The 25,968-nt window shown below is 40.0% G+C and overlaps 1 protein-coding gene across 1 annotated transcript; it reads right to left on the bottom strand.

Moving 5' to 3' along the window:
• Positions 1-7,726: 7,726 nt before the first annotated feature.
• Positions 7,727-24,992, bottom strand: cacng4b (calcium channel, voltage-dependent, gamma subunit 4b). Its single transcript, XM_067377021.1, has 4 exons — positions 24,770-24,992; positions 10,362-10,445; positions 10,101-10,241; positions 7,727-8,261 (listed from the first exon to the last, which is right to left on the bottom strand). The coding sequence occupies exons 1-4, from the start codon at positions 24,990-24,992 to the stop codon at positions 7,741-7,743; spliced, it is 969 nt and encodes a 322-aa protein (XP_067233122.1). The 3' UTR covers positions 7,727-7,740.
• Between the last annotated feature and the right edge of the window lie 976 nt (positions 24,993-25,968).

Genomic DNA, 25,968 nt, shown 5'->3' with positions numbered 1-25,968 from the left:
CCAGATCATGATTTTATTTTCTTATGTGGCAGAAATGGGCTTCCATAGTATTACTTTATGCTGGTCTAGAATATATATTTTACAGCAATTCTCAAAATAACTCCATTATCAAACATCAATTCAGATCACTTATAAAGAGACTCCTATTTTCTCTGGAATTATGACTGTATTGATGCTGTTTTTACCTTTTTCATTCACCTCCACTTATGATGTCTAAAATATACAGAGGACCACCACATTTATGTCAGTTGTTTCCCAGTCTAAAGTGTTAAAGAGTGAAAATGGGTTATGTACTCATCCTAATTAGAAAGTCATTTCTGCCCTTCCTGTGAGTGACGAATGGAATGGGCTGTGTTGTAAATGGGTTGCTAAATACTGAGCAGATGTTAAACCAATTATGTGTTTTTGCCTTGCTTTATATCTGCAGGTGACATTTAAAAATAGAGAAGCGGGTATACTGAATCGAGTGGTGTGGTGATTCGCATCTTTTTGATGATTTGGTCAAACCATTTTACTTAACTCAGGGTATCCTTTCACGACAACGATGCTTAAAACGGAGAAGTTTTTCCTTTGAGTTTTCTGCGTACAAATGACACCGTTGTCGAAACGATCCCCATTCATATGAATCCGTGAAAATGACTAAAAATGCTGTATTCTGCTGGCAGGCCATTAGATGGCAAACACTATAGCTTGCATGTGTAATGCGCATGTGCATGACATCATCGTTTTCATAGCACTTTTGTTGTTTACACGGAGACCGTTTTCAAAAACTTGCACTTTGAAACCGTTTTCAAAAGTTTGCATTTTCAGGCCACCAAATCGCTGTTGTCATGAAAGTGAATGGCCAAAACGCATGAAATTTTTTCTCTTTTTAGTTGAAAATGGTGTCGTGTAAAAATGACGTCAAAATGAACCCTATTAACTGTCTTAACATTCCTGGTATTCCTAGTGAAAGTCTAATAAGTGCATATTATTCTAAAGCAAAAATAGTGTCTTGTTAATCATAAAGTGGCCTAAAACTCGCTTTTCCTCTGAAACAACTTATTTTCTGTTGACACCTCTTTGTTTTACTATTGCATTAATTCTGGATGGATACAATCCAAGTGATCTGAAATCTGCTAGGCACTCTAAAAAAAAATGCAATTGCACAGCAAATTTTGAATGTCTGTCAAAGAAGAAAGATGCTTTTTAGTTTTCACATCTACCAGCAGGTGCTAACAGGGCCATGCTAACCTGCAAAACTCAACACTTTTTTGTGTGAATACAGAATCAACGCTCTTTTGTGGTACAGTTTTATCACACAGACCCTGATGTTTGAGGGTCACCGGCAACTGCTTAACTGCAGATGAGAAACATCTCGCCCAGTCTGTCGCAATCAATGTCAACGCAGCAGCATCTTCACCTCTGCTTGACACCGTCGCACAGCACAGCTGGGAAACTGAATACTTTACTGAACATGTCACAAGTACATGACAGTCACAATGCAAAATCAATCTCATCTTGTCGTGAGTGTTTCATTAGCCGCCTTTGAATTCAAATAAATGGTTATCAATTTGATTCTTTTAAATGCGTTAGCTTCCTAATGGAAAGACAATGGTGATTGGTTTCAGATTATATGCAGCAACGCTGAAGGAGGAGCTGAATAGACTGTATGCATTTCCTAATGACAGGCAATATTATTCAAGCTAAATTAGATTACCCAAGCCCTCAGGGCCGTCTCCATAAAGGTCACTGAAAATAGAACTGTCGCATACCAAATCGGTTTGTACCATTCTCCATCAGCTTTAATCTGTGCCACAGACACGACGGGCAGAACATGGCTGATCAGGGCCGGTCAGATGGACTAATTTCTTAATGCTGAGTAAATGACCAGTTAATGAAGACCATTAGACAGGATGGAGCCAAACACTCATTGGCAAGGTCAATGATGGGGCTGCTGAAGAAACGGGGCCGAAAACTAACTTTTTGCCACACCTGCTAATAGCTGGTAATTTTCTGGCCATAAATATTTTTTTACCAGCCACGAAACATAGATTAATAGCAGTGAGTGGATTTCTGGGCTAATAACGAGTGCGCAAATAACGAATTTTGAGTTCCCTTTCACATCTTCTTGCACTTGACAAGGCTTAAACTTTCGTGACGATACAGCACTGGCTCGTCAACTGTCCCAAGCGTTGTTCACGATTGTTCATGTTCTCACAATATTGCATTGTTAGAATTCATAAAAATGTTACTGCCGATTGACACTAGCCACATTTACATGTACACTTTTTTGTCATTCCGATTAAAATCATTCCGATTGAAAGATTCCGTGGACTGTGTACATGAGGCGTTATATAATCCGATACGGTGTTTACATGGACCAGCGCATTCAATCGGAATGACTTGCGCACATTAGCCTATTTGCCTTTAATTCCTGTCTACATGGAATCTCATTATTTGTTATGCGTGCTATTTTTATGTAAAGTGTAAACAGTATGAATTTGTTGGCATATTACTGCTGGAAGGTATGAGGAAAAGACGGGCACAGGAAGCTGACCTTTTTGCATCTCTAAGGAGCATTACTACCCCTCCCTCCGAAAAGCAGAAGCGTGATGATGAAGGTCTGTAGTAATGATACACCGAGTTCCTTCATTGTATTTAATAAATGTGTTGTTAATAAACTCCAGTTTAATTTTGCCACCGCCATTTTGCATTCTGACAACCCTGACCTCATGACGTGATGACGTAGACGCAAAGTAATCGGTTTAACTCGTTTACATGGCAGAATTATTATTTCGTTCGGTTTATAGAAAGGTATATCCCACCTCTCTCAAACTGATTACAATTTCATTCAGTTTGGGCATTTTTATTCTGATTGAGGTGTTTATATGGAGCATTTTCATTCAGATTGGACTTTTAAACCGATTACAATGCTCCATGTAAACGCACCTACTGTTTCATATACTCACCAACACTGATTTTTACTCGCATTTGGCACTTGGCGAGGGTGAATTTTAGGCCCTGATCCTAAATATAAGCAATTGACCCTTCAGCAGGAGTTTGATTGACAAGCGATCTAACCAATCAGAACGCCGGACCTGCCATTTTGTCCGACAAAGCAGTCAGGAGTTAGAAGATTAACCTCGGTGGACTTGAACTTGAAAAATTGTGTGTACTGACGTCTTTCCGCGTTTGAAACAACATTCCTTCTGATGTTCATTCATGATTATTTGATGCTATAAATGAACTAGTAGGAAGAGATGATCGGTTCACGAATCGCTTGAGCTGAGACACTACAACAATCTGTCACAACACATTAAAGAGCCACAAAATTATTTTTTTGTTCTAATTTCTTAAAAAAAATTACACATTTTGAAAGCTGGGACTTTGTTTAATATCATAAGTAACCTGCTCTGTCTTGTCTATCGACGTGTTGTCAGTGTCCTCTTTGCTCCGCGATGTAATTTTCACTCTGTGTGGCGTGACAGCACCACGGCTTGTCGGACAAAGCAACAGGGGGTCATTGCGAAAGGTCAACTGTAATAGTTATACTTGTCTAAGCAAAACACCACTAATTATCAATGTTGTGTGACTACTTGATGTTAAATAAAACTTATTCTTATTCTTTTCTACCATCAACCCAAATAGTACACACTGGTTCATGTTATATTCCCACTTGAGCTCGGTTCAGCACGGCACGATTACAAACCGTTCTCAGTTTGGAATTCTCAGCAAGGAACATGTACCATCTGGGTCAGATCGGCACGGAATGGAACGGTTAAGCAATGAGAACATTTTGGCCGGACGGTGGAAAAGCGGCTCACTATTGCATCAATTCTTGATGGATCTAATTAAGTCCCACCCTACATTTTTTATCACTGAACATACTGTTTCACTCTAAAATATATCAATTATGGATGAAAATGTCAATTCACATTGATAATCTAACCAGTAACACAAGCACACCTCTCTTTAACATGCCACACAATATTTGTTTTTTAGCATAAATGCAGGATGGGGATATGTACATATTAAAGTTGAATACTTAGGGGGTTATTTAAATCCTAAATATAAGCAATTGTGATAGTGGTAGTTAGCAAAATCCCATTAATTATCAATGTTATGTGAGTACTTGATGCTTTTCACATTCTATTAAAGTGGTGACTTTCTCTCTCCTTTTTATCTTCTCCAAGTCTTTAGCACATATGCCCTTGCTGGAGAGGAAAGAGGAATGCACAATTCACTTATCATCTATGCAAGCCATTCAAACATGTCACTGAAAGGCCAGACTCGCTATTTATACAAAAGTGCAAGAAAATCTTCATTTATTTTACATGTCAAAACAGTTCAGAGACAGGAAGCTTGTGTCACTGGATTGTATCAGAAAATGTTCAAAATGCTTGACATTGTGGCCTGTTTTTACATCCTCATTTTGTTTCATCCTCTAAGTATTTCAGCATTATTCATAGAGGAGGTACCGCACATTTGTTTCATAAGATATTCATTCTGTAATCATTTACTCACTCTCGATCATGTCGTTGCAAACCTGTGTGACTGATATTCAAACCTGTGGAACTCAAAATGTGTATTTTTTAAAAGAAATATCATGCCCGCTCTTTACGCTGAAAGTGAATGAGGACTGGGGCTGTCTGATTTTTGAACAAATCGTTCTTTTGTGCAGTGAATTGAATGATCCAGTTCACAAAAAAAAAAAAAACACAAATGATTCATTCATTGGACTGAATCTGTTCTCAAGTGACTCAATGGATTTGGAACGACATGATGGTAAATAAATAATGGCAGAATTACATTTCTGTCATGACAACTCTCTGGATGTTTAGCTTTGGTAATGGATATGACAATGCTGATATGTTTGGTCTTGGTTGAATAGAACTGCTACGCTACTGCTTCTGCTGTTTTTGCTTTTATTGCTGCTGCTGTTGAGCAAGTATGTGAGCAAGTAAGACATAATGCTGCTGCACAATATAGCATATTGGGGCATATCTATACAGGTGGAGCTGGGGAAGGTGGAGGGTTTCTGAAAGTGCACTGCAAAATGATACGCAAATGCTTGACCAAGTATTTGAAGGTTGAGCAGCAAGCTCATTGACAACTGATGCAGCAGGACCAATCAGCTGTGCCCTATAGAGAATGATGTGATTGCAAGCACATTGAGTTAAGGACCAATTAGCCTGTGCCATTTAGAGTTTCATGACTTTGTATTTTGGGTGAACTATCCTTGTAATTCTTGTGTAAGGCAGGGCTGAAGCTCGTATTCAAGTCACATGATCTTTCTAACCTTCAAAATATGTCAGGCTTTAGATGTACTTTAAAGCGACAAATGTCTTTTATATGATGTAATTTTGCAAATACAGATAGCAGCTGGGTTGTGTTGTATTTTTAAGATCAGAATAATTCTTATTCCTATTTCAAAACACAACAGTCACATAACAAAGCAAATATGCATGAGAAAGACACCGTATCTCAATTTAATTTATTTATAATGTGAGCAACGATATGTCAGCTTTGTCCGTGATACAGAGAAATACTGAGAACAACATTAGCAAATCAAGAAAACCAGAAGGACAAAATGCCTTCCTTGATGAACAGAGAGAACATTACTGGTATTTATAGTGAGTGATGCTTGGCAGTGAGGCATCCTGGAGTCATCCTGTTAATAATACTGTTAAAAGCACACAAAGTCAGTGGATTAGAGGAAAACATGCAAACATTTACATCTACCCACCATACACCATTCTACAAAGAGCCATGGCTCAAAAGCTTGTGTCAAAATGGCTTTACTAAGAAAAGGTAGCTGTAAATGCTTCAATTTAGTGAAACACCTACCAGATATTTACATCTTTTTGCGACCTCTCCTTTTGTGAGGAAACACTTTTAGCGACATGGATTTGACCACTCACACGGATAATGCAGTCTTCTGGGACCTTAGTGGGAAAAAGCGATTGACTCTTCACTAAGGACGCAAGATGGGAGAGAAAAACCAGCAGTAACAAAGAAGAGAGATGAGGTTATATTGTCAGCTCAAAGAGAAATCCAGGCATAAGGCTCTGGTGAGGCTAAGACACTTTGAATGGTCTTCTAAAGGGCTGGACTGGCCACACTGATGTCTTTCATACTGCTCTGCCCTAGATACTTATCAGCGGTCGCTGAGATGCTTCTCAGGGCTGACCGACTCAAAACTTGTCTTTCATTTCTGTATGTCTGACATTTCTCAGTACTCTTTTTATCAGCGGACTCAAACAATGTCAGATCCCCAAAGGTGCCCCATTCAGACACGGCACAGCCATCACGAGAAGGAGTGGCTATATTTAACCCACATTCAGGCAAAGACCAAGCATTTAAGTAGAGGTGAAACCCCTCGATGGAGATGAAGGCTGAGGAATTACATCACTCTTTGATTGAATCACAATGGAAAGCAATGAGTCTGGTTAACTACTGACGCTTGTTGACCATTAATGGCAGTGAGAATTCAAAGTGATGTATAAAACTTGAGGCTTGTTGAATACTGCTGTACTTCCCTGCAGAAAAGATCATCAGAGCTGGTCACCATCATATGTTTTGGATGCTGGTGCTAAGCACATCCCTGGGTCTTATTGTGCATTATTCTGATTGACTCAAAAATGTCTTTAGAATCCTTTATAGTCTTTGTAATCTTTCAAAAATGCAGCTGAAACCATTTTTCATTTTGGCTGATGTCATCAAAGTCATGTAAGTTTTACACACTAGTCTGGTTCTACTCATGTTCCATCCACTTTTCAGAATCCAATCAGTTTCCAATGGATAACATCAAGTCCAGCCCTACATTTCACTCAGAGATATGTTACATGACAGTATAATGGGTTGAAAATGCCATTTCATGCTTACTTTAACCAGCAATATTTTTGCTGATTAACATCATGACTAAGCTTTTCCACCAAATAGGAAAGCACCCGACCAGCACAAACCAGTCAGAACATCATGAAAATCCAAGCTGGTCTTTTCAGCAGGGGAGTTATACACAATTAGTAGACACAAATCTAAATCCCAACGATCATTTAGTAATTCCATTGATTATTTCAACTGATATTTCTACAGCAAAAAATAAATAAATAACAGGAATACAGTTTTGCAGTGTTACAAAGTAGCTCCAGAGTAGTTGAGCAGTTGACACTGCCAAGGTGATAAGCACACTGAATAGGGCTAGACAACTGTGGCTACAGACATATGACACAAACAAGGGCATTCATTATTCAACTTGGGTCTGTACTGAACACATAATAATGGGAAGGCTTCAACTGTGAGTCTACGTTAGCACCATCTCATACTGTGAGAGTCATTATCATATTGGTAAACATTGAGAGCATGGCACTGTATTTACTCTCAACCAAGGGAAAGGACTGGCTTACACAAAGGTAATATCTGAAGCACTACGCCATATTGTCAAAAGATCATCCGTTTTACATTTGCGTGCCTTGCCCTTTGATGAGAGATCAGTCTCTCTGAGAGTTATTGTTTATATGTGAGAAGCAGCACAACAAGAAAAACAAATTAGCGTGTTCGCAGTGATTGTTGAATGCCGAGATCAAATCTTTTCTTCTTAACACAGTGCTTCTCCTTCACCGATAACAGACGTCATTGGTCTACTGGCTTCATCAATGAGTATCGCTTCCTCTGGCACCTGCCACAGGCCACTGAGGCCCCGCTGGCTATCCATTCAGTATGGCCTTAAATTGATCTCTTCCTTTCCGATGTGTGCCTTCATACAGGTGTTGTCCTCCTGTTGATACCATCATTAAGGTCTTTGGGAAAGCAGTTGTGCACTTGGAGGAATCCAGAATCGTGGTCGGGGCTGTAGGAGCTATCCGTCCCTGATTTGAGGGGATCTCTTGTCAATGTGTACATGTTGATCTCTCCTATGGGAGCCGAGCTTATCATCTTCATGCCCACGGGTGACGCCTCACGAGATGCTTCCGTGGAGCGAGAGCTGGAGCGCGAGTGCCGTCGACGGTAGCGAAAGCTGGGTATGCGGGAATATGGCGAAGAGGACGAGGTAGACTTGATGAACTCACGGCGCGCTTTGAACCGTACTTCTTTGTTCGTCTCAATGTAGATATTGACAGCCAGAACAGCCACTGCCTCGGCCACAATGAAAGAGAGCGCTCCAAAGTAGAATGACCAACCGTAGTTATACTGGTTCTTCTTGTCTTCGTCACGTTTGTCACTGGGGTCACCGGCGTTGCTGGAGATGTAGACAATTATACCGATGATGTTGCTCAAACCTGCCAGACACAAAAGAGAGCCAGGAAAGTGTAAGAGAAATGCCTAACAGATTTATGACTTTATTTAACTTAAGATGTTACATTTTCCTGATTGGGATACGTCAACAGCGCCACCATATTTGAAAGGTTAACCCTACAGGTTGAGCTCCTCAGAAGTAATCACTACTCAACCTACTGTAATATCACTGATAAAAATGCCACAACATTGTACAGCTTACGGTTATACAAACTGATGGCATAGACTCTAGACAAAATGGGATAACTTGCTGCAGACTGCAAATATCTAATCAACTGCATGTGTTTATGTCATGGGGTAGCCAACCCTGATCCAGCACACCTGACTGTAATTTTCAAGCAATCCTGATCACCACGATAAGCTGGTTCAGGTGTGTATAATTAGCACTGGCGTTAAACTCAGCCAGAAGGAAGCTCTCCAGAGGCAGGGTTGGCTACCCCTGGTCCTACTCGAACCGCTCCAAGTGGGATTCAAACCAGTGTCAACCAACAAGGATCTAGCCTCTGTGTAAAAGTTGCTAGTGCACTTCCTGAGGCCAGGGAAGTGAGGCTTACCTACACATCTCTTACTAGCTTTCCTTTGTTGCACTCACCCCTAAATCTCACTCCCATCCGGGTCACGGCACCAATGTAAAGGTGCGTTCATGCCATATCATAATTACTGTAACTACAAGATTCTGGCTTGTAAAAAGCATTCACGCCCTTGTAGAGCTTGTAATTACAGGTTTTATTCTGGGAGTATTCTGAAAGCTCCCACGTGTAACACATGGCCGCTGTACCACCTGACCGCAGTAGATTAATTTAGGCATTGATAGTGGTGCCATAGAAATGCATAATTCCCAGTCTGAGGATATGAACAGCCCCGAATATAACATCACGTGTTGTCATCTCAAGATTCCGGTAAATACGAGGTGGCGTGAACGCAGCATAACTGCTCCTATTTGCATCACTCTGAGTGGGAATTGAACCAGCGTCAACCATAATTGGTGGTGGGCACGCTAACAAGGACACTAAAGACCGCAGCCTCTAGTGTGCCTCTTGGGGCCAGGCAAGTGAGGTTTACTTGCACAGCTCTTACTATATGGCCTCCGTTACACTCACCCCTGTAAACATCACTCCCATCTGGGTCATGGCACCATTGTAACTAACATTGCATCACTCTGAGTGGGATTTAAACCAGCATCAATCATAGTGGTGGATGGTGGGCACGCTAACAAACAGCTCTTCTTAGCTATCCTCCATTACATTAGCATGGTCTAATTAGCCCCTGCTGGTAGATGTTGTAACTTCACCATCTGGCTAAAAAACTGCTGAAATGTATGGGAATGCTTTCTCAAATAGCTTTCTCCGGGAATTTTAAACCTCCTTGGTTTATGTGTCGATCTTAAACTTTCCAATATGGTAGACACGCTGATGTGTTGTGGTAATTAATGGTTGCTAATGCAGACAATGCTGCAAGTTAACCCTATCTAGTCTAGCGTTGCTTTTACACAATCTTTTTATTTACACAATCTTTTACTGTTTAGATAAAGAGTCTTTTCATCATCTATCAGGTGATGAAACTATACAAGGAAGGCACTTTTAGTAGAAGCTATATCAACCCATTAAATTCAGTTAAGTAACAGCTAAAAAAAATGGAGGAGTTGTTGCCCCCTCAGTTCCAGTGAACCTGCCAGTAACAGCAGGTATAAGTTGGAATATCAGAGCAGGGATCTTGACCTATATTATATTACAATTATATTCAGTGAACAATTTGTATTTAGTAATGGTGCTAAAAGTGTAAAGTGAATTGAAAGGCCCTGTGTGCATGTTATCGAGGTTTACCTGCTGCCACAAATAGTATCCCTGCACAGAGTAATATGTTGTTCCACTTGCTGTAGATGCGTCCCACCCCAACACACAGCCCCCCCAGCATCAGCAGAATGGTACTGAGGATGGGGAACACACTGGAGGCACGCACAATACCTGTTCACACACACATAAACACAGCTTTAACTTGAGAATGACTTCAAAAAGTGCATAAGAATTTCAACATTGAGATCTAGACAGCAACACTGTAATATTCCCGAAAAGAATGTCACTCACGTAAGAGATACTCAGAGCTGTCTGTGTCATAATCATTATCATCTGGGAAATGATTGATTCGGTAACAACTTCCTTTGTTGAGACCTACAAACATATAAAACTGGTCAAGATTAGAGTTGGGAAAGCATGCAAATATATGCAAATCACCAAGCAAAAGTTACATAAAGTAACAAAAAGTAACAAATAAAAAATAAAAACTACATTCTGCATATGGTAGCAATTTATTTTGTTTTGAAGGAGTAGAGGATGGATTTGACATAATGTAACCCTTACTGTTCAGTAACAGACAAAGTGGTCTAACGGTTTGTGAGTCAGACTTGTAACCCAAAGGTTGCGGGTTCAAGTCTCAATACAGGCAGGAAAATATAGGTGGGGGAGTGAACGAACAGCACTCTCTTCCACCCTCAATATATATACGAATGAGATGCCCCTGAGTAAGGCACCTAAACCGCAATCGCTCCCCTGGTGCCGCGGCAAATGGCTGCTCCGGGTGTGTGTGTCCAGGGTTTTCAGTGTGTGTATGTGGAGAATGACTGCTTAAAGTGAGGACTGGTTCACATAGAATCCTATTTTGTATTCTACTATGCTACCTGTGTTTTTCTATGTAAAAGTGTGCTAACAAGTCAATAGGCTCAGAACTGTGTATAGATGAATCATGTTTACATCCAGAATTTGACAGCTTTAATTCCATTTTAAATGCAGTGTTTAGGATGTAAATGCAATTCATCTATAGTGTAATTTTGAGGATTTTGGCAAGCTATATTTTTCAGCATTTCATGCATGAGCACCAGATAAAAAAAAAAAAAAAAACTTTTTGTTTTCAATTCATCAGCACTGCGGCTCTGCAGTTAGATACATTGTGCGGTGTCTCGTGTTTTTAAAAAAACATCATGCATTCTATGTGATCATCCCCTTACGCCTGTCACTCAGAAATCAAAACATTGTCAAATCAGACAGATAGTGAAACTAACGCACTTCTCATCCATCTGAATTAAGAAAGCGACAGCATTTTAAAGGGAATTTTAGATGAGTGACATTACAGAGTTTACTGGTATTTTGGTCCTGATGCGTGAATGGTATCTGAAAAAAGATGGAAAAATATTAACTAATAGTCCACATGGCCAAGGTGATGTCAACAGATTATGCTATTTTAAAGGTTCCTAATGTTGGTTTGGAGTCTCCTACAATAGGTAGATTTTTTTTTTTTTTCATAATATACATTGCTGAATCACCTGTTTTCTAAAAGCACACAAAGTAAGTGGATTAGACAATGCAGAATCATAGTGTCTGCAACGGTTCGATCAAGGATCCAGTCTCTATAAACCCCTCCTTTCTAAAAGCTGACTCTGCTCTGATTGGTCGGATGACCCAGTCTGTTGTGAATGATCTACTCTGCTCTGATTGGTCAGATGGTCCATTCTGTTATGATTGATCTACTCTGCTCTGATTGATCAGATGATCAATATACTCTGCTCTGATTGGTCAGATGGTCCATTCTGTTGTGATCGATATACTCTGCTCTGATTGGTCAAATGATCCAGTCTGTTGTGATTGATCTACTCTGCTCTGATTGGTCAGATGGTCCATTCTGTTGTGATTTATCTACTCTGCTCTGATTGGTCAGATGACCCAGTCTGTTGTGATTGATCTACTCTGCTCTGAATAGTCAGATGATCGATGTACTCTGCTCTGATTGGTCAAATGATCCAGTCTGTTGTGATCAATATACTCTGCACTGATTGGTTAAATGATCCAGTCTGTTGTAATTGATCTACTCTGCTCTGATTGGTCAGATGGCCTAGTCTGTTGTGATTGATCTACTCTGCTCTGATTGGTCAGATGGTCCAGTCTGTTGTGATTGACCTACTTTGCTCTGATTGGTCAAATGATCCAGTCTGTTGTGATCAATATACTCTGCTCTGATTGGTTAAATGATCCAGTCTGTTGTAATTGATCTACTCTGCTCTGATTGGTCAGATGGTCCATTCTGTTGTGATTGATCTACTCTGCTCTGATTGGTCAGATGGTCCAGTTTGTTGTGACTGATCTACTCTGCTCTGATTGGTCAGATGGTCCAGTCTGCTGTGATTGATCTACTTTGCTCTGATTGGTCAGATGGCCTAGTCTGTTGTGATTGATCTACTCTGCTCTGATTGGTCAGATGGCCTAGTCTGTTGTGATCGATATACTCTGCTCTGATTGGTCAGATGGTCCATTCTGTTGTGATTGATCTACTCTGCTCTGATTGGTCAGATGGTCCAGTCTGTTGTGACTGATCTACTCTGCTCTGATTGGTCAGATGGTCCAGTCTGCTGTGATTGATCTACTTTGCTCTGATTGGTCAGATGGCCTAGTCTGTTGTGATTGATCTACTCTGCTCTGATTGGTCAGATGGCCTAGTCTGTTGTGATTGATCTACTCTGCTCTGATTGGTCAGATGGTCCAGTCTGTTGTGATTGACCTACTTTGCTCTGATTGGTCAAATGATCCAGTCTGTTGTGATCAATATACTCTGCTCTGATTGGTTAAATGATCCAGTCTGTTGTAATTGATCTACTCTGCTCTGATTGGTCAGATGGTCCATTCTGTTGTGATTGATCTACTCTGCTCTGATTGGTCAGATGGTCCAGTTTGTTGTGACTGATCTACTCTGCTCTGATTGGTCAGATGGTCCAGTCTGCTGTGATTGATCTACTTTGCTCTGATTGGTCAGATGGCCTAGTCTGTTGTGATTGATCTACTCTGCTCTGATTGGTCAGATGGCCTAGTCTGTTGTGATTGATCTACTCTGCTCTGATTGGTCAGATGGTCCAGTCTGTTGTGATTGACCTACTTTGCTCTGATTGGTCAAATTATCCAGTCTGTTGTGATCAATATACTCTGCTCTGATTGGTTAAATGATCCAGTCTGTTGTAATTGATCTACTCTGCTCTGATTGGTCAGATGGTCCATTCTGTTGTGATTGATCTACTCTGCTCTGAATGGTCAGATGATCGATTTACTCTGCTCTGATTGATCAGATGGTCCAGTCTGTTGTGACTGATCTTCTCTGCTCTGATTGGTCAATGATCGATATACTCTGCTCTGATTGGTCAGATGGTCCATTCTGTTGTGACTGATCTACTCTGCTCTGATTGGTCAGATGGTCCAGTCTGTTGTGATTGATCTACTTTGCTCTGATTGGTCAGATGGCCTAGTCTGTTGTGATTGATCTACTCTGCTCTGATTGGTCAGATGGCCTAGTCTGTTGGGACTGATCTACTCTGCTCTGATTGGTCAGATGGCCTAGTCTGTTGTGACTGAACTACTCCGCTCTGATTGGTCAGATGGTCCATTGTGTTGTGACTGATCTACTCTGCTCTGATTGGTCAGATGGTCCAGTCTGTTGTGACTGATCTACTCTGCTCTGATTGGTCAGATGGTCCAGTCTGCTGTGATTGATCTACTTTGCTCTGATTGGTCAGATGGCCTAGTCTGTTGTGATTGATCTACTCTGCTCTGATTGGTCAGATGGCCTAGTCTGTTGTGATTGATCTACTCTGCTCTGATTGGTCAGATGGTCCAGTCTGTTGTGATTGATCTACTTTGCTCTGATTGGTCAGATGGCCTAGTCTGTTGTGATTGATCTACTCTGCTCTGATTGGTCAGATGGCCTAGTCTGTTGTGACTGAACTACTCCGCTCTGATTGGTCAGAATGTCCATTGTGTTGTGACTGATCTACTCTGCTCTGATTGGTCAGATGGTCCAGTCTGTTGTGACTGATCTACTCTGCTCTGATTGGTCAGATGGTCCAGTCTGCTGTGATTGATCTACTTTGCTCTGATTGGTCAGATGGCCTAGTCTGTTGTGATTGATCTACTCTGCTCTGATTGGTCAGATGGCCTAGTCTGTTGTGATTGATCTACTCTGCTCTGATTGGTCAGATGGTCCAGTCTGTTGTGATTGATCTACTTTGCTCTGATTGGTCAGATGGCCTAGTCTGTTGTGATTGATCTACTCTGCTCTGAATGGTCAGATGGCCTAGTCTGTTGTGATTGATCTACTCTGCTCTGATTGGTCAGATGGCCTAGTCTGTTGTGATTGACCTACTTTGCTCTGATTGGTCAGATGGCCTAGTCTGTTGTGATTGATCTAATCTGCTCTGATTGGTCAGATGGTCCATTCTGTTGTGACTGATCTACTCTGCTCTGATTGGTCAGATGGCATAGTCTGTTGTGATTGATCTACTCTGCTCTGATTGGTCAGATGGCCCAGTCTGTTGTGATTGATGTACTTTGCTCTGATTGGTCAGATGGCCTAGTCTGTTGTGATTGATCTACTCTGCTCTGAATGGTCAGATGGCCTAGTCTGTTGTGATTGATCTACTCTGCTCTGATTGGTCAGATGGCCTAGTCTGTTGCGATTGACCTACTTTGCTCTGATTGGTCAGATGGCCTAGTCTGTTGTGATTGATCTACTCTGCTCTGATTGGTCAGATGGTCCATTCTGTTGTGACTGATCTACTCTGCTCTGATTGGTCAGATGGCCTAGTCTGTTGTGATTGATCTACTCTGCTCTGATTGGTCAGATTACCTAGTCTGTTGTGATTGATCTACTCTGCTCTGATTGGTCAGATGGTCCATTCTGTTGTGACTGATCTACTCTGCTCTGATTGGTCAGATGGTCCATTCTGTTGTGACTGATCTAATCTGCTCTGATTGGTCAGATGGTCCATTCTGTTGTGACTGATCTACTCTGCTCTGATTGGTCAGATGGTCCATTCTGTTGTGACAGATCTACTATGCTCTGATTGGTCAGATGGTCCATTCTGTTGTGATTGATCTACTCTGCTCTGATTGGTCAGATGGTCCAGTCTGTTGTGATTGATCTACTCTGCTCTGATTGGTCAGATGGTCCAGTCTGTTGTGACTGATCTACTCTGCTCTGATTGGTCAGATGGTCCAGTCTGTTGTGATTGATCTACTCTGCTCTGATTGGTCAGATGGTCCAGTCTGTTGTGATTGATCTACTCTGCTCTGATTGGTCAGATGGTCCAGTCTGTTGTGACTGATCTACTCTGCTCTGATTGGTCAGATGGTCCAGTCTGTTGTAATTGATCTACTCTGCTCTGATTGGTCAGATGGCCTAGTCTGTTGTGATCGATATACTCTGCTCTGATTGGTCAGATGGTCCATTCTGTTGTGATTGATCTACTCTGCTCTGATTGGTCAGATGGTCCAGTCTGTTGTGACTGATCTACTCTGCTCTGATTGGTCAGATGGTCCAGTCTGCTGTGATTGATCTACTTTGCTCTGATTGGTCAGATGGCCTAGTCTGTTGTGATTGATCTACTCTGCTCTGATTGGTCAGATGGTCCAGTCTGTTGTGATTGACCTACTTTGCTCTGATTGGTCAAATGATCCAGTCTGTTGTGATCAATATACTCTGCTCTGATTGGTTAAATGATCCAGTCTGTTGTAATTGATCTACTCTGCTCTGATTGGTCAGATGGTCCATTCTGTTGTGATTGATCTACTCTGCTCTGATTGGTCAGATGGTCCAGTTTGTTGTGACTGATCTACTCTGCTCTGATTGGTCAGATGGTCCAGTCTGCTGTGATTGATCTACTTTGCTCTGATTGGTCAGATGGCCTAGTCTGTTGTGATTGATCTACTCTGCTCTGATTGGTCAGATGGCCTAGTCTGTTGTGACTGATCTACTCTGCTCTGATTGGTCAGATGGTCCAGTCTGTTGTGATTGACCTACTTTGCTCTGATTGGTCAGATGATCAATATACTCTGCTCTGATTGTTCAGATGGTCCATTCTGTTGTGAATGATCTACTCTGCTCTGATTAGTCAGATGATCAATATACTCTGCTCTGATTGGTCAGATGGTCCATTCTGTTATGATTGATCTACTCTGCTCTGATTGATCAGATGATCAATATACTCTGCTCTGATTGGTCAGATGGTCCATTCTGTTGTGATCGATATACTCTGCTCTGATTGGTCAAATGATCCAGTCTGTTGTGATTGATCTACTCTGCTCTGATTGGTCAGATGGTCCATTCTGTTGTGATTTATCTACTCTGCTCTGATTGGTCAGATGACCTAGTCTGTTGTGATTGATCTACTCTGCTCTGATTGGTCAGATGGTCCATTCTGTTGTGATTTATCTACTCTGCTCTGATTGGTCAGATGACCTAGTCTGTTGTGATTGATCTACTCTGCTCTGAATGGTCAGATGATCGATGTACTCTGCTCTGATTGGTCAAATGATCCAGTCTGTTGTGATCAATATACTCTGCTCTGATTGGTTAAATGATCCAGTCTGTTGTAATTGATCTACTCTGCTCTGATTGGTCAGTTGGCCTAGTCTGTTGTGATCGATATACTCTGCTCTGATTGGTCAGATGGTCCATTCTGTTGTGATTGATCTACTCTGCTCTGATTGGTCAGATGGTCCAGTCTGTTGTGACTGATCTACTCTGCTCTGATTGGTCAGATGGTCCAGTCTGCTGTGATTGATCTACTTTGCTCTGATTGGTCAGATGGCCTAGTCTGTTGTGATTGATCTACTCTGCTCTGATTGGTCAGATGGCCTAGTCTGTTGTGATTGATCTACTCTGCTCTGATTGGTCAGATGGTCCAGTCTGTTGTGATTGACCTACTTTGCTCTGATTGGTCAAATGATCCAGTCTGTTGTGATCAATATACTCTGCTCTGATTGGTTAAATGATCCAGTCTGTTGTAATTGATCTACTCTGCTCTGATTGGTCAGATGGTCCATTCTGTTGTGATTGATCTACTCTGCTCTGATTGGTCAGATGGTCCAGTTTGTTGTGACTGATCTACTCTGCTCTGATTGGTCAGATGGTCCAGTCTGCTGTGATTGATCTACTTTGCTCTGATTGGTCAGATGGCCTAGTCTGTTGTGATTGATCTACTCTGCTCTGATTGGTCAGATGGCCTAGTCTGTTGTGATTGATCTACTCTGCTCTGATTGGTCAGATGGTCCAGTCTGTTGTGATTGACCTACTTTGCTCTGATTGGTCAAATTATCCAGTCTGTTGTGATCAATATACTCTGCTCTGATTGGTTAAATGATCCAGTCTGTTGTAATTGATCTACTCTGCTCTGATTGGTCAGATGGTCCATTCTGTTGTGATTGATCTACTCCGCTCTGAATGGTCAGATGATCGATTTACTCTGCTCTGATTGATCAGATGGTCCAGTCTGTTGTGACTGATCTTCTCTGCTCTGATTGGTCAATGATCGATATACTCTGCTCTGATTGGTCAGATGGTCCATTCTGTTGTTATTGATCTACTCTGCTCTGATTGGTCAGATGGTCCAGTCTGTTGTGACTGATCTACTCTGCTCTGATTGGTCAGATGGTCCAGTCTGTTGTGATTGATCTACTTTGCTCTGATTGGTCAGATGGCCTAGTCTGTTGTGATTGATCTACTCTGCTCTGATTGGTCAGATGGCCTAGTCTGTTGTGACTGATCTACTCTGCTCTGATTGGTCAGATGGTCCAGTCTGTTGTGATTGATCTACTTTGCTCTGATTGGTCAGATGGCCTAGTCTGTTGTGATTGATCTACTCTGCTCTGATTGGTCAGATGGCCTAGTCTGTTGTGACTGAACTACTCCGCTCTGATTGGTCAGATGGTCCATTGTGTTGTGACTGATCTACTCTGCTCTGATTGGTCAGATGGTCCAGTCTGTTGTGACTGATCTACTCTGCTCTGATTGGTCAGATGGTCCAGTCTGCTGTGATTGATCTACTTTGCTCTGATTGGTCAGATGGCCTAGTCTGTTGTGATTGATCTACTCTGCTCTGATTGGTCAGATGGCCTAGTCTGTTGTGATTGATCTACTCTGCTCTGATTGGTCAGATGGTCCAGTCTGTTGTGATTGATCTACTTTGCTCTGATTGGTCAGATGGCCTAGTCTGTTGTGATTGATCTACTCTGCTCTGAATGGTCAGATGGCCTAGTCTGTTGTGATTGATCTACTCTGCTCTGATTGGTCAGATGGCCTAGTCTGTTGTGATTGACCTACTTTGCTCTGATTGGTCAGATGGCCTAGTCTGTTGTGATTGATCTAATCTGCTCTGATTGGTCAGATGGTCCATTCTGTTGTGACTGATCTACTCTGCTCTGATTGGTCAGATGGCCTAGTCTGTTGTGATTGATCTACTCTGCTCTGATTGGTCAGATGGCCTAGTCTGTTGTGACTGATCTACTCTGCTCTGATTGGTCAGATGGTCCAGTCTGTTGTGATTGATGTACTTTGCTCTGATTGGTCAGATGGCCTAGTCTGTTGTGATTGATCTACTCTGCTCTGAATGGTCAGATGGCCTAGTCTGTTGTGATTGATCTACTCTGCTCTGATTGGTCAGATGGCCTAGTCTGTTGTGATTGACCTACTTTGCTCTGATTGGTCAGATGGCCTAGTCTGTTGTGATTGATCTACTCTGCTCTGATTGGTCAGATGGTCCATTCTGTTGTGACTGATCTACTCTGCTCTGATTGGTCAGATGGCCTAGTCTGTTGTGATTGATCTACTCTGCTCTGATTGGTCAGATTACCTAGTCTGTTGTGATTGATCTACTCTGCTCTGATTGGTCAGATGGTCCATTCTGTTGTGACTGATCTACTCTGCTCTGATTGGTCAGATGGTCCATTCTGTTGTGACTGATCTACTCTGCTCTGATTGGTCAGATGGTCCATTCTGTTGTGACAGATCTACTATGCTCTGATTGGTCAGATGGTCCATTCTGTTGTGATTGATCTACTCTGCTCTGATTGGTCAGATGGTCCAGTCTGTTGTGATTGATCTACTCTGCTCTGATTGGTTAGATGGTCCAGTCTGTTGTGACTGATCTACTCTGCTCTGATTGGTCAGATGGTCCAGTCTGTTGTGATTGATCTACTCTGCTCTGATTGGTCAGATGGTCCAGTCTGTTGTGATTGATCTACTCTGCTCTGATGGGTCAGATGGCTCAGTCTGTGGTGATTGGTCTACTGCTTACAGTGCATGTCGGAAACCAAATGCCCATTCTGAATATCAGCTCAGGATCGTCCTCAGCTCTTGTATCACAGTTATATGAACCATAATGATGTTGTCGGTTTTACTGTATCAATTTGAGTTAGTTTGGAAGCGTATGCAAAACAGTGCAGAACAAACATCATCTCGACAACAGCGTCATCTCGACATGTCGACAACACATACCAAACTGTTCCAGTCTCCGCTACAACTACAGTATTTGAGGGTCAAAGTAGACATTATTCACGGGTAGCCAACGAAGACCATGGGCTGTCATTATGCAAAAATGTTTCAAACCTACGTAGGTTTGTAAAAAGATGTGAAACTGGAATTACTGACGACTTCTTTCGGCAGTTCAGAATCAAATTCTTTTAAGAGACAGTAACTTTTTGTCATGCACTCTTTATAACTTTGCAGACCTCTTACATTCACAAACAGCTATATTACACCCTACATGAAAGGCAATATTTGTAAAAGCAAAATGGGGGCACTTTAAGCGAGGGGATATGTGTTTATCAGGTCTTAACTTACATCATAAATCCCTCTCTCTGTCTGTCTGTCTGTCTTTCTGTCTACTCCCTGTGACACAGCTTTTGTGTGGCCCAGCATGCCATTAATTGGGTCTAGTGTTAAAAAAGGAGCAAATTAATTAGCATTAAATAGGTCTGAGAAAGTGGAGCATGTGTTTTCTAGTCTAGTCATTGTAAAAAAAAGGGTAAAAAAAAAAATTAAATTAAATAAAAAAAACTTTATAAAATATATATAATACACACAATACACACCACATACAGGATGTACAATGAAAAGAATATCCAATATTAAAATACATAAAAAAAATATTTTTTATGTATTTCAACAGACAAAAAAATATAGGTTTAAATTTGATCATATCAGTTATCTGTCATAATAGCATTGATTGATATTATTAGCAATCATTTCTATATCTGTACCTCCTCATGTTCAGTTATTGGACAGTATCCTATTGTTGATGGATATTATTTCGCAGTTTTTGTCTCAAGGAGTTCCAAGCATAGGTCATGACCCAGGAACAAGATTTATTCTAAAGATTATTCTGATATTTTTGACAGAATACCATTGTCACAGTGTAACTGTCATATATACAATTATAAAGACACCTATTCTGATTGTTTAAAAAGGCTCCATGTCTTTAGAGTCAACTGTTATAGGCAGTATAGGTGTCATAATGTTTCAGGTTCCAAATATATACAGTATATACATGATGTAAACATTTAATTTAATTGGTAATTAACATTAAACTGGAAAACTGTCTTAACAATAAAAGTATTTGGAATTTGCACCGACATGAGCAAAAACAGGCTCTTAGACTTGTACACTAAAACTTCTCTCAGTGCGTACAGTAAGTGTGGTGAGCCATAGGAGCTTATGTAAAGAGCCGCTCAAGCTGTTGATTTATAGGTTGTGGTTATTGGCACAGTGACTGAAGTGTATCCAGCCTCATAAAGACAAAATAAGGAACCTCGCTTGACTGACACGGAGGCACATCGGTAAGGGAGAGCGAGAGAGGAGAAAACGAGCGCTTAGTCCCTGTGGCCTGCCTGGAGGTAACAATGCTCATCGCTGAGCATGTCTTCTCCATGGCAACCTCAGGTCTGATCCAACAATCTGATTTCCATAATGTCTCCAAGGATGCCTTTGACATCTTCATTGTGGTTTAATACAGCAGACAGCAACATGCTACTCTCCCCCATGCCAAAAGCCCCCTCCTGCCTTACAAACCCACATCCCCACTGGGCACATCCCGCACGGCGAGGAAACAGCTGCCACATTCCACGCCTTCAGCTGCCTCCAGCGTTTTGTCATAATTGTGAATCGGCGCAAGACAGCCAATCGTTCGCCTTGTCGAGGAGTGAAACCAATAACTGCTTTGCGTGCTAGGGGGGGCAGTGTGCTTTTCTTTGGCTCGGCTTATTTGTCATCTCAAATCTATCGATATGGAGAATGCTGTGTCGTCTTTATTAGTAGTGTTTGCTAAGGCAAGTATGAGTATTATTGCTGCTCATACGTACCATTAAGGAGTTGAACAAACTACTAACCCTGAGTATTAAACTTTGCAATGTAACTCTGTTACGCTACGGACATCATATCTCAAATTACAGACATTTAGTCTCAAATTAAAATCAATTTTAAACAATTAAATTATCTTTACTCCAGATTATACAATACACGAGTATAATACAAGTATTAAAGGCAAAAGGAATGACTGTATTTGTATGACGTATCTCTTGGCAAGCGCTGTTAATTTGAGGTTTATGCAGGAAAGGTAAATGGTCCCGCACCTGGCACGTGCTCAGAGCTCGTTATGACTGCGTTATTCAGCGTGGATCGTGCCGGAAGTCAAACTCGGTGGCTAATTAGAGACTCCGTGGCCTTTCAGCCGCTGCATTTAATTACAGATCTATTGTGCATGCTGGGAATGGCAAAAGTGACAGATCTTCCCTTCCAATACCCCCTAATCTCTCAAACAAAAGAATGATAACCATAGTCAGTTAACTATACTCAGGACACAAGGTATATTTTATTTTATTTTATTTTATTTTTTATGGTTTATGGTTTATTTTAATTATTTTATATTTTATTTGTTTATGACACAGTTCAGGTGTTTATTTTATTTTATTACATTTTAATAAACCTCAAGATATTATTTTTATTTTATTTTATCTTTTATTTTATTTATTTTATTTTTATTTTATTTGTTTATGACACAGTTCAGGTGTTTATTTTATTATACTTTAATAAACCTCAAGATATTTTTATTTTATTTTATATTTTATTTTATTTTATTTTATTTTTATTTTTATGACACAGTTCAGGTGTTTATTTTTTAAAAACTTTAATAAACCTCAAAATATTTTTTTATTTTATTTCATCCTTTATTTTATTGCTTTTATGATTTTTTTTTTTTCTTATGGCACAGTTCAAGTGTGTGCTTATTTTATTAAACTTTAATAAACCTCAAGATAATTTTTTTTATTTTATTTTATGTTTTATTTTATTTTTATGGCACAGTGCAGGTGTTTATTTTGTTTTATTAAACTTTAATAAACCTCAAGATAATTTTTTATTTTATTATTATTATTTTTGGCACAGTTCAGGTGTTTATTTTATTTTATTAAATTTTTAATAAACTTCAAGATCATTATTTTATTTTATTATTTTTATTTTACTTTTTGTATAGCACAGTTCAGGTGTTTATTTTATTTTATTAAACCTTTTTATTTTATTTCAAATTATACTTTTATACATGGTTAATACATGGTTAATAATTTAGTAATTTATTTTACTTTATTTTTTTATTAATTCTTTTAATTATATTTTATTTACAGTACATTACAAAGATTTCAGGGAAATAACAGAGTAACAACTGCATTATGCTTGCTAGGCCAAACACGTTTTGATCAATTTTACTGAAATAAATACATATAAATCATGACCTAATAAGCCCTGCTGACGCCGAATATCTGCAGCATTTTCTACAAAGATCTGAGGAAGTTTCTTCTTTCAATGTTGGAAAACTCAAATATTTTCACATTATAAAATGACAATGCACTGGTTAATTACTGGTGTCAACTAATTATCTGAAAGACAAACTGATTTTCTTTTGTCAGTATGAGTTCTGCTCTTAATATGAAGCCCCGACAACATTATCAATAGACTTTTGGAAAAAGATAAGCATGAAGTTATCACTGTTCATCACCTGTGATGTCCTTGTTTAGCCTGAACGCTTGTATGACGTAATCAGTCTGGCTGTCTGAGTCAAAGCTTTGCCAAAATTGCATGTTGTGGGAAAAACCTAGCACTAAATTATTTATATATATATATTAATGTTAATAATCATATGTCTGTCTGTCTCTCATGCCTGTCTGTCTTCTTCTTTTCTATGGACAATCATAAGAAGCTGAAAAAGATTCATCTATTTTTAAACATTGGCGTTACCATAGTGATTTCAGACATATTGTTTCCAAGCAACAGCATCAAATGCAAGAAAGACATGAATGAAGGAAGAGGTTTATGAGGAGAATCTCTGGACTGATTACGCCTTCCTGTCCATTCAAGAAACCCGCTGGTGTCAACAGAGAGAAACGGGGGAGCATTTTCAGTCCCTTCCAAGTGAACGTCAACTTATGCTAACTTGAGAGAGATCCAACCCCAGTGAATGAGTCTGGATGAGTTGTTGACAGATCCTGTGGATGGAAAGGCTATAAGCTCTTTCATTTAGATAGCAACTTTGTCTCAGATATGTCTCCTAAAATGGGGGGCGTTTAATGAGACAATCGTCAAACAACTGACATACTGTTATCTATGAAAATTTGATCTTGGATTTATTTGATGAGAAATATTTGAGCTCAGATTTTGGTATCCTGACAAATCTGAGCACAGATGAGAAACTCTCGACTTAGAATTATCCATTTGGTCTCACAATAGAGCTCACCTCTATTGTGATGTTTCTTTTCTAAAGGCCTGTTTATGAAGGAAAAAATAGAGATGTTGGTTAACTTGAGTGTCTCTGTGTAGGTTAGACTCCTTTCGCATACTGGTTGCACACATTTAAAGGGTTAGTTCACCCAAAAATGAAAATTCTGACATTAATTACTCACCCTCATGTTGTTTCAAACCCGTAAGACCTTCGTTCATCTTCGGAACACAAATGAAGATATTTTTTGATGAAATCTGAGAGATTTCTGTCCCTCCATTGACAGCCTATGCAACTACCACTTTCAAGCCCCAGAAAGATAATAAAGACAACATTAAAGTAATCCATGTAATTTTATGAAGCGGTGCGAGTGCTTTGTTTGCACAAAAAAAACATTATTTACCACTTTATTTACAAAATATTAATCTCCGTAAATAAAGTTTTTTTTTGTGCCACAAACAAAGCACTTGTGTCACTTCCAAAATTTGAGGTTAAACCACTGGACTACTTTAATGACGTCTTTACTACCTTTCTGGCACTTGAAAGTGGTAGTTGCGTAGCTGTCAATGGAGGGTCAGTCACAGTAATCTCTCAGATTTCATCAAAAATATCTTATTTGTGTTCCAAAGATAAACGAAGGTCTTACAGGTTTGGAATGACATGAGGGTGAGTAATAAATGACATAATTTTCATTTTTTGGGTGAACTAACCTTTTAAACTAAATGGCATCGCCAAACACGGACTATATAGCATCTGACTGTAAGAAACCAATATGTTGTTTTGAGTTGACTTGGATGGAGATAAAGAACAAAAGCCTCCTATAAGCAAGACTTGGTTGTCTGAAGACAAAGGCAGAACAATGAACTTAGTTTTCTCTCTTTTAAAACTCAAGTCTAAGAAAGGATGTGAAGCACATGGTACCCTCTATGCAGCAGATCCTCCAGAGCCCGGAGTGCGTGAGATCTCCGCGGACCTTCTTGGGTTGCGCCTGCGTGTCGTCCGTGCTGATGTTGGTGGCGTTACAGATATAAGCCCGAGAATAAAGCCAGTAGTCGGTCCCAATCGCGATGCTCATCAAACTAAACGCCACAAAAGCCCCGACGGTGGCCAGCAGCATCTGAATCCCACGGTCACACCACGCCATGGCCACTCATAATAACAGCAACGGTAATAATCCACACATCGTTCAAACACGGGCGCGCGTCATGTTTTGGCTCGCGCTCGCGCTGCTTTGTTCTGTGTGATCAGGAAACTTGAGCGCGTCTCATCCACATGTTGCTGTTGAAATAGTGAGCAGCTCTGAGCCCACACTTCGTATTTGCGTTCTAGGCTTTACTTAAGAGTTTTGATCATCACCTTGTCCATTTCCTATAATCAAATCCCTCTTTTCCAAACTCTGATTTTGGATTGCGATCTTCAAACCACACCTTCAGTCACACTAACCAATGAGAAACACACATGGCCTGAAGAATAAGATGATGCTCTCACATCTCTTCATGATCATGATGATGTTTTAATGCTTAAACGCTGCAGTAAACGAGTATAAAAATTAGAAAAGATGGGGTCAGATACATAAAGTACATGTTTGATGCTTTTGTGACTTAAAATAAATAGATTGAAACGAATTAGCCTAAGATTATTGCCTATTTTTTCACTGGGGATAATTTCTTCATATTTCTTTACAAATATTGGACAAAGAGCTGAACTTAGAAAACTCTGAGTCAGTAAAATTAGATTTATAAAACGGAAAGTTCTGGTCCTGGCCTCTGTCAGTGCAGAGTTCCAGCTAAAATCCACCGGTTCAAAATAGTTCACATGAAATATAATCTCATAGTTTTTGATGAAAATTAATATTAATATTTGTATTAATATTTATATTTATTAATATAAGTATTAATATTAATATTTTTGATATATAGAAACAATAGAATTGAATTGAATTGAATAGAATTGAACTGAATTAACATGGTATAATAGGGTCCAGCATCCCTCCAAACTTACATAGGACAAGTTGTTTGGAAAACTGATAGAATAGAATAGAATAGAATAGAATAGAATAGAATAGAATAGAATAGAATAGAATAGAATAGCATGCTCTGGCATCTCTGCAACCTTACATA

The sequence above is a fragment of the Chanodichthys erythropterus genome, chromosome 3 (assembly GCF_024489055.1).
Source record: "Chanodichthys erythropterus isolate Z2021 chromosome 3, ASM2448905v1, whole genome shotgun sequence".
NCBI lineage: Eukaryota > Metazoa > Chordata > Actinopteri > Cypriniformes > Xenocyprididae > Chanodichthys > Chanodichthys erythropterus.
Note: the sequence above shows the minus strand (reverse complement) of the source record. Positions and strands in the feature narration are given on the sequence as shown.